We start from the raw sequence: 10,514 nt of genomic DNA on the forward strand, positions 1-10,514 counted from the left end.
TGTCCACCCACTCTGGAGTCTTGGTGAAGACAGTATCTGTGGCCAGTATCAATTAGCTGCTCAACCTCTTGCTCCCATTCTATGGAGTACGATAGCCATTGATCTGGATCCTCTATATGGAACTAGTGGATTGGTGTAAGATTTCTAGAGTTGGCTGAATAGGAGTGGTAGGTAGTTCATCTTTGTATAGATCTATGTGTGTTTATCTGTGTCCTCTGGCATCTTAGCCATGTGTAAATGAGAAGCCATCAGCCAGAAAAGGATGCAGGCTATGGTCAATAGAGGTAGGAGGAGTTCCAGATGCAAAGTTTTCCACTCACTGCAGAGCTCTCTCATGGGTGAAAACTCAAGCCCTAAGGAAAAACAGCAGATTGCTGTCAATACAGCAGTAACAGCCACTAAAGAAAGAAAACGCTGACTGTATAAATGACCCACTTTTGACAGTTAGGGCCCCAAGCACAGTATTTTGCAAAGACCACCATAGCTCGATGGAAGCTTTTTGATAAAACTTTATATGATGTATGTGGTTATATGATGTATGTTGAGGCCCAGATGGTCCTCAACAGCTTTGACTATTCCCTGAAGCTACTTCCACAAGTTTCCTTAGATACCTAAAGAGGATTCCTTAGTTCCCTGCTCCCAAGGCTTCTGTTCTATCAGGGAGCTCACTGGAGTCAGCCTCTCATTGATTACAGGCAGAGAGAATTACTCCTGTCTTAGCCACCAAAATTCTGCACTTATTTTCACAACTGCATTGGCTGTAATGGCTTGAGGTTCTGTTGCTACCAAGTGTTCAAATTTGTTTCATTTTAACCCCACAGGATAATCTTTTACCCTTAAAGATTATCAATGTTGAACTGACAGCGAAGGACCTCTCCAATTTGCATTGTTTGATGTCTACCTGCTCCATTCTTGGAAGGAAGGCAGGCAAGAACTCACGTGATCTCAAATGTACCATATCATTTTCACAATGTACATCTGAAGCAAAGGCAGCAGATAGAACAAGAGAACCCTGGACGCAGGTCTCAGAAGATGCTCACAAGGGTTACCTGTGTCCCTCTAACAAGTCCTTGTAATCTTAAGCCACCTGTCCTTATCACATAGACTTAAGGCATAAAAATATACTCTTATTGTGGTCAGGCTTACAAAGGGAAATTTACTTGTGTCCATTTTCCTCTAGTGATGCTTTGTAAGTAAATGATGACCATAAAAATTGTACATAATCCCAGCACTTAGGAGGCAGAGACAGGCAATTTCTGTGAGTTTGAGGCCAGCCTGTTCTACAAAGAGAGTTCCAGGACAGACTCCAAAGCTACAGAGAAACCCTGTCTCAAAAATTTTTTAAAAAATGCATTTTTTCATTCTTTAAACTAGTTTTTTCAGCTTGAAGTAATATGCTAGATAGTGCTGTATACCATATTCTGTACTTGATGATTGATATACCAATACCCAAACAAGATAGGAATTTCAATAATCAGGCTGTCAAGATTGGGTGAGGGTACTTGCTGTACAAATCTGCCAACTTGAATTTTGTTCCTGGAACCTGCATAAAAGTTGAAGGAGAGACGTTACTAAATGAAGTTGACCTCTGATCTCTACAGGTGAACCATATGCAGTATGTCACTCACTCACCCCCACAATAAGAATAATAAAGTAGTAGTAGTAGTAGTAGTAGTAGTAGTAGTAGTAGTAGTAGTAGTAGTAAAATAATAGCAAAAATCTTCTCAAGCAGTAATACTTTGAGTAATCATGGTCCATTTAGGTCTCTGAGTTTTACTGATCAAAACTCTACTAAGATGCTGTTTTATTCGCAATACCTGTGATTAAGCTACAGAATAAGACACATAGATCCCCCCCAACAACATAGGCTATGGTCTCTGGTTTTGTTTGCACACCGTAATTTTATGTTAAGAACACATACACATTGGTTATGTGTCATGGAGCAATATGGTTAGTGCTGACCAGGAAGCTTCCTCCCTCCTGGTTAGATTTTATGGCACTGGAAAGTTCTGTCCAGGCTTCTGAGGATAAAAGGTCATCAACAGACTCACCCAGCTGTGCACCCTGTGAAGTACAATAATGACCACCAAAGCAAGATATGCCCATGGGTACAAATAATGGCATGAATCTTATGAGGGCCAACCAATTACTTTCTTGTTGGATTTAAAGTCTGCTCCTCAAGGAAAAAAATGTGCCTGGTACTATAGCTTCTGACTAAGAAACCATGACTAGGGAGTTCATAGGCTCTTGGTGCCACTGAGTATTAGTATTCTACTAAATGGCATAGTATCAAACCAACCAACTACTAATATTGTACTAATTGGCAGAGTATCAAACCAACCAACTATGAGTATTCTACTAAATGGTGTAGTATCAAACTGCCTTCTAACTAGGTCTCTCTCTGCCAGTGGATCAGAGAGGATTCTTCGTACAGTAGAGAGTGGTTAGTGAAGAAAATCACAGCTCACTAATGTAGCAAGAATATGTGTCAGTGGAGTGGTCAGCCACAAATGGGGCATCTCTGTCCACCTCCCCAGAGCCTGGGAACCATCATAAAAGGGGAAAGCCTGCGGTGAAAAAGCATCTTCTGAACGTGACCAGACAACTGCACACACACGCTCACGGCAGCCACGATGGCCTACACAAGACCTACACAAGACCAAGTCAGTCAACATTTTATTAGGGAGAGGAAATGAGATTTTGAGTCTCCATCCCTGAAGGAGAATTCGTGGCAAATGATTGCTTCTGGAGGAGGGGATGCCGATTTCTTTCAGGCCAAACTCCAGTTGCTGGCCCCACACCTAAGACTATATTGGCAACATTAATTGGATTCAATGGGTTTTTTAAAGATTCTCTACTGAGGCTGACTTAAACCTGGAAAACGTTTTCATGTAACAGACAGAAATGTCCATAAGTTGCTTATGTATTCCTTTTCATCTTCTTCTAGGCACATTTTAATCATTGCAGGCCTTGAAGCAGCAACAGCAGAAATGTGCTTCCCCGGCTGGTCTCCAGGGCAACCTCTGACTTCCTCTCGCTCCACACTCTGCCTTCACCATTTGCATTTTCACCTTAGCTCTTTGATCGACTACGTGCTGATTTCTGGACTTGCTGATTTGTTTTTAAAGTTGAACCGATGTCTCTGTCAGTGTAAACAAGTGACAGCAACTGTACAGCAGGCTTAAAGTTGACTTCTCCATATTATACATTCGAGAATCCAAATACCCCAGCAGTTTAAAGTAGTCACCAACATCCTCTAGGTTTGCACAAATGGCCCTATAATACCTTCACTGTAAATCAATATGTACCAAATGTGTAATGCTACATATATCTTTATTTGACTCAGGTTTGGTGATGGTTATACAGTCAAAGTTTGGCTCCACAAGGAAGGAAGCCAACCTAGTGCCGTTTCCGACTGCTTGAAGGCTCATTTCCCAGGAATCCAGTTTAAGGTACGTTGTGTGGCTTTTTCATAGGATTTGAGAATGGAAGCTCATTTACCCAAGACAAGGCACTGATGACCACCTAAAGGAGAGGTACCCTTTAGGTCTAGCCTAGTGAGCTAGGGAATTTATTGGGGTTACTTACAGGAGTGTGAGTTACTCAAGGCCAGGGGTATCACTGAATAACACCTCCGGGATGAGTGACTCGTCCCCCAAACTGTAACCCAGTTATTCTCTGCACCATTTCAGAGAGCGTCACCTCCATCCTGTTACTATTTTGTGCTTTTGTAACTTTGGGAAGGCCTTCATGAATTTTGTAACTTTCTGTTTCCTGAGCCTTGTGAGTTTCTTAAGTTTCTTGTCTTAGGAGTTTATCCTCCCTCTAGGAGGGGCTGGTTCTAGTAGGATAAATACAGTTACATTAGGAAATCCTAATAGCCTGTGTTACTGTTTTCAGCCAAAAGCATCTTATAAATTTATTAGTCATTTTTCTGTTTTATTCTGTACTACCTGTCCCCCGATTACTGGCTATGTTTCAACCAAAATTAACTTGGATGGTGGACGTGGCTCACTCACTCTGATGATGGCAGAGCTGGCTCCTTGGTCACTTGGTGGACAGCTCAGAGAAGTCTGTAATTGTGCATTCTCCTCTCCTACACTATGCACAGCTTCGTCATGTAGCTGAGTTCATTTGGTTGGAGAGATACATAAATCAATTTCTTCTGTGTATCTGCCTTGGAGTTTATAAGCTCGGTAATTTTCTCATTATAAACCTTGGAAATTTCCACATTTGTGAAATCATGCTTGGAACTATAATCTTTGAGGTTGATGTGACCAAGCATGGTGCATGGGCCAGTAGTGTCTCCAACCCACTGAAACTCAATTGGCATTTTGACAAAGTAATTAGGTTGTTCTACACGTTGAAAATTTGAAAGCACTCAGTAGTTCTTCCCTTCCTTTTGTGTCTTTTTTACTTGATTATTTGTTGCAATTTTTATGTAATATTGTTATGTAGCTCAACTAACCAGAAGCTCACTATCCAGCTAAGCTTTGACTTTAATGTGGACTAGACCTCCTCCCTCAGCCTTCCAGTCATGGACTTACAGGTGTGGGCCACTTAAAAAATAATTATTTTTTCAAGATTTCTTCATTTATATTTTATGTTTTGCCTGTGAAAAGGTCTGTGCAGCAGGTGCCTACAGTCTTCCTCTTTCCAGAAGAGGGAACTGGATCCCTTCGAACTGGAGTTACAGACTGTTGTTAGCTCCCATGTGGCTGCTAGGAATTGAACTCGGATCTTCTAGAAAAGCAATCAGTGCCCTTAACCACTGAGCCATCTCTCCAGCCTTCTTTGTAATGTTTTTAGACAGATGTTATTATTTTTCTTTTTTTTTTTTTTAGTCAAGGTTTCTCTGTAGCTTTGGTGCCTGTCCCAGAACTAGCTCTTGTAGACCAGGCTGACCTCAAACTCACAGGGATCCGCCTGCCTCTGCCTCCGGAGTGCTTGGATTAAAGGCATGGGCCACCACTGCCCGGCAATGGCTGTTATTCATATGTATCATAGCTTCTAACATATAATAGGCATTAAGAAGACATTCTTTGTTCATTTTCACAAATAACCTGTGAGACACTATCATTGTGTTCTACCCTAAAAGACCACCCTAAGAACCCAGTAAAATACAACTGTCATTATCTCTGTGGGAAAGCAGCAAACTAAAAATCAGAGTGAGGAAATTTCTGACCAAAAGTTGCTCAACTAATGGAGAAGAAAACTGGGACCTAAGAATTCCATGATGCTTGTGAAGTTCAGGGAACCCTCACGTATTTTCATTATGCTGTATTCACCCTCTTTCTGGAGCATCTGTAGGCAGCCTCTGGACATTTAAGCCTCTCCTAGTGCTTATGACAACAGCTAGGCAGAGAGGGACAAGACATAGTCCCAATCCAAGTGAACACCAGTTGTCTAGTGTGTCTCGGGGTAAGCAGTCAGCAGTAAGTGTTCATCAGTGACTCCCAACATTAACCTACACACGTCACTGGTACAAGTATGACGGTAAAAACCCATTTGAATTCATTTACAATGAGACGTAGTGTAATCAAGTTTGTTCAGTGATTTCTATTCTTGACTCATATTTCTGACTTTTAGGGACAGCACCTGAATTTATTGGAATATCATGTACAGAAAAGTTGGGAGTGTTTGGCTGATTTGTTCAAGGTTTTGGAGAACAACAAGAGCCTCCTGAATATCAAGCACTACTCCATCAGCCAGACCACTCTAGAACAGGTACGCAACCTCCAGCAGCCAGACCACTCTAGAACAGGTACACAACCTCCAGCAGCCAGACCACTCTAGAACAGGTAAACAGGTACACAACCTCCAGCAGCCAGACCACTCTAGAACAGGTACACAACCTCCAGCAGCCAGACCACTTTAGAATGGGTATGCAACCTCTAGCAGCCAGACCACTCTAGAACAGGTACGCAACCTCCAGCAGCCCAGCACGCCCCCCCCCCCCCCCCCCCCCCCGCGCTCTTGGATAGAACAACTGGACCTCAGCCAGCAGGCTTTAAAATTAGCTAGATGGCTTCTTCAGTGTACTGCCTCTTTTACTTAGCCTTCCTCAGTTTTCCCAAAGTCTAGGGAGGATGACACAGGTTAGGTGGCTTGTCTCTCCCATGCATGTCATCCAGGGTACTGAGTTTTCATTTGTTCATGGAGGCAGTGGACAGCCCCTTCTGTTAAACTTCCTTTTTCTGCCTTATTTAGTCCCAAATGATGGATTCAATTCTGCAGTAGGGTGATAGCTTACTCTGAGGAAAGTAAATGCTTGCTGTACTAAGAGCATTAGAAATGTAAAGTTATTAATACCAAGAGATATTGATACTTTCCAGGTGACTTATTTGGCCTCATTTGGGGAGCTGACAGCTCAAAGGATTTGGGTGGGATAAAGGCACAGCGTCTGCCCTTTAAAAATATTATTTTATTTATAATTAAAATATAATTACATCGTTCCTCCTTCCTTCATTTTCTTTCTACAACCACTCCCAAGTCCCTCTTCCTGCTTCCTCTCAAATGCATTATTATTATTATTATTATTATTATTATTATTAATAATACATATGACTATGTGTAAATATAAAAATTTATGCTGCTCAGTCCATTTAGCTTTGTTTGCATGTATAAGGCTTTAGAGCTGAATACTTGATAGCCAGTATCCAATTAGGGGTCTCCCATCTGGGGAAGACTGATTCTCCCTCTCATAACAGGCATTAATTACCTGTTGTTCTTCATCTAGGGTGGGGCCATGTGGGATTTCACCTGTCTGTGTTGGCATGTCAGCTAGGGTTGTCATTATTCAGGCCTGCCACATTGTTTTCATGGATGTAAGTTCCCTTCCATATCTAAAATACATAGACTCTCAGCAGAGTCCTTGGACCTCTGGCTTTTTTTTTTTTTTTGGATAGTTGAACAATATCTGAGACAATGATAACATTTTTTTTTTATAACAGCCAATACTAAAAGGTCCAATATGCTTGTGAATTAGTAACTATTTTTATTATTTCTTTCAGGTTTTTGTTAATTTTGCCACGGAGCAACTGTAGATTCCACACTTTCCTGCTGATGCACCATCCACTGACAGTCACCATCTGTACTGCTCACATAACGAGGCACTAGAGCAGTAAGCCTGTCTTTCGTGAGATTTCACTGAAGACCAGACATGGGTACAGTTGAGGATTGGGAAGAAATGTTCAGACAATCCAACATTCTCTCCTTAAATTTATAATTTGAAACTCTTTGCTTATTAATAACCAATAATCTTAAAGGTCATTCTCCAACGTAGACTCCTAGAGATTTTTTTCCTCTGATTGCCAGACAAGGTGGGTACCAGCTTCTCTGTGACAAACACAGCAATGAGGTGACAGGAGTCCAAACTAAGAGGTTCAGGAGCCAAGAGGACCACCCTAGACCACCCAAGCTGCACGCTACATCTTCCTTTAAAATAAACTGAGTCCCTAACTAATTTGAGTAGGAAACAATTATCACAAAGCATCTTTTTACATTTTCCCATTTTAAAGAAGCACATGGCAGATTAAATACAAACTTTTCCAAAAACTAAATGACAATATGGCATGACATGAAGAAATTGCCATATGCTTTCCTGCTATATGCCAATTCATCAGCAAAATTCAAGACATTTTTCATTTGTAACATGCTTCGCAGAATCTCGCAGACTTATTGTGTGTGGTTATGGAAGGAAATAAACGTGGGTTGCATGTTTAGTTTGGATAACTAATTGTCTTAAAATTCTAAGCCTGCTCTTTTGAGGTATGAAAGGTTCCATGTTGATAGCTTAGCCTCACCTGAAGCTTGGTTGAAACTCATATTCTATTCTTGGGCCCCATTTCTGAGAGATAGACAGAGAGAGAGAGAGAGAGAGAGAGAGAGAGAGAGAGAGAGGGAGAGGGAGAGAGGGAGAGAGAATCTCAAAACTCTGGGCTATGGCCAAACACTCTGATCTAAACATGCACAACTCAGGTTGCCAGCCAGTGACACCAGGCAAAATGTAGTCCTAGAAGGATCATACGCCGCACACAGTAATAGAACACGTACACGTAGCTCTCAGTGCTTTTCAAAAGTTCTCTAAAAAATGTCACTCTCAGAATTGCTGCCCTCAAAGATAGGACTCCCATAGGCTCTATTGATATAATAAATGACATCTTAGAGTGAATAAAATTTGTAAAATCAATGTATCTACTACCAAATGGATTTCCATTCAGACACTGTTGAACATTTTCTAACAACATTTTTCTGAACCTCAATGATGAAGCACATTAATTTCATTGTAGAATCTGGCTTTAGCCAACATTAGCATTAGCTCTGCTGTACAGAAAGCACTTCATTGTGCTATTTCTTTTCTATACCAGGACTTCATTAAATCTGTCTTTTCTGGATATAATTTTTATCTGAACTATTTTAATAGTAGGGATTAATCCCATCATGGACAATTTTGATGTCATTAGTTTTGATTTGTATGCATCAGTCTCATAAATTATGCTTTTTGGTAAAGAAATTGCAATTTAGGACTTGATGATTTTCCTTTCCTCCTGTTCTGACATATTTCATTGTGAAAATGAAACACATAGCCTTTTCCATTGTTGAATCAATAAATACCAATTTGTGAAACATGAATATATTTATACCATAGTGAATAAATGAGATGTGCCGTAATTTAACCTGGCTCTTGAAAGTCATTGTGTTTGTGTCAATGTATTCCTTGCATCTTTATTTGTGTCTTTGGGGATCCAATTTAATTTGGGTAAGGAGGAAATGGAACAACTCCACATCTTTTACAGTTTGAAAGGTTAAAATTTAATTGAGTTTTGCTCTGCGATGTCCTCCTCTTAGGGGTTCTTTTCTGTCTTTGAACTGCTGTATTCTTGAAGTTGATGCTTCAAGGTATGCCTTTGAACAGTGAGCAGGAAGAAAAAGAAACCCAACATGCTAAAGTGGCACATCCCAGAAGACTGGACACAAAGGTCAAATCCTATGCTAATGTTGAAAATGCCATTACCTTTAGAAGTCATGCCGATATTTTATGCCTTTGCAGTTAAACACTTGTCTTAAGACTTTTGAGCTGAAGGTCACACAACTGTGACTTTTAAACAAACTATTTTCTCTGGAAATCATCCCAAGTAGATACTTTATAGGGCAGCGATAACGCCGGTAGGTCCAGTCCTAGTAATGTATTCCTTCCTGCACACCTTAGCTTCCCTTATGCCTGCTTCATTAAAATGCACATACAGAAAATAGTATTCATTCAATGACTTAAGGTCATAGTTTGGTTTGTTTGTTAAATATTATTTGCCCACCCATACCAGAGAGAGGGACACGTTGCGTGTTCAAACTGATTTGACTATGTATCTCTTTTAGTATAACTTAGTTTTCTACTTGAAAAACTCAGAGCCCCTTCATACATTACAAGTTCACACAATCATATGCATTTGTTTTTATTCCTTTGAATAATGTTTATCAGACAAAAGCAAAGCAAAACAAAACAAACAAAAATCCCCCCAAATCCTCTGTACATACGCCGATGGAGGTATTGTACTGTAAACATGGGGCCAGCAGAGTAATAGATGAAAAAGCCATGGCTCTGTCCTTGAGTATGTGAACAGATGGAGATGAAGAGGTGAGGTCACTGGATAAGTGGTCCAGTCTGGGAATCTGAGCCCAGACTGCGCTTCTCACTAGGCCTTTGAGACAGAGAGTGGGGGAAATGGCATTTAACGTTAAAAGAGTGCAAACCAACGCTATTTAATGGGCAATGGCTGTTTGCCTGTGGCTTTGGGAGACTCTACTATAGTGAGAGTGTGTATCTATAGAACTTTATTACATTCCAAGATGGCTGCTAGAGCGCTTGTCATTTCTGTGTTGGAGGGGCAGGGAGAAGAGGACTATGGGGAGGGAATGAAAAGGGAGAAGAGGAGAGGCAAAAGAGAAAGAGGGGAGAGGGGAGAGAGATTGGACTAGGTGTACAGCTATCAGTCTAAGCCCTTTACATCGTTCAGAAATAGTCATGTGCCTATAACTAGCTGCAAGGATGTTTGGATGGGACAGTTGTTAGCCAGGCTTCTGATCAGGCTGAAACGGGGTTATAATTCTACATAAAGAAAAACTAATGGATATTATATAGAGAGCCAGCTATGTCTTCTACAGGAACAAAGATGGAGACCTCATGGTGAGTTTGCGTGGGAACAGAATAAGTTGGATTTGAATTTGTTCAGTAACACAAATTCTGTGACTGTCAAAGTTCTATGAGTATTTTCAGGATTTGAGCTGTGTGTTCAGATCTGTTGAACAGAAGCCACTTTTGTAGGTATGACTGCCAAATTTAGTGCAGTAGATAAGGAGAATATTTTATGGAGATAGAGATTTCCATTTGGACTGAATAAACAGCCCTGCCATTTTCTCATAGTGAGAATTCCTATGGAGATCTCTCCTGGATAATGTCTCCTGTTGGGGAGGAGTTCCAGAGGCTGAAAGAAGAAGAGTTTTCCTCGATCATTTGC

General features: G+C 40.8%; 1 protein-coding gene across 1 annotated transcript in view; it reads left to right on the plus strand.

The window, feature by feature from the left end:
* The window catches only part of Abca13 (ATP binding cassette subfamily A member 13), a 395,665-nt gene extending 388,538 nt beyond the window's left edge, over window positions 1-7,127 (plus strand). Inside the window, 3 exon segments of the mRNA XM_038325545.1 lie at window positions 3,347-3,452; window positions 5,590-5,727; window positions 7,014-7,127. Coding sequence (XP_038181473.1) covers window positions 3,347-3,452; window positions 5,590-5,727; window positions 7,014-7,127 — 358 coding nt within the window.
* The last annotated feature ends 3,387 nt before the right edge of the window (window positions 7,128-10,514 follow it).

Source organism: Arvicola amphibius, chromosome 1 (genome assembly GCF_903992535.2).
Source record: "Arvicola amphibius chromosome 1, mArvAmp1.2, whole genome shotgun sequence".
Lineage (NCBI taxonomy): Eukaryota > Metazoa > Chordata > Mammalia > Rodentia > Cricetidae > Arvicola > Arvicola amphibius.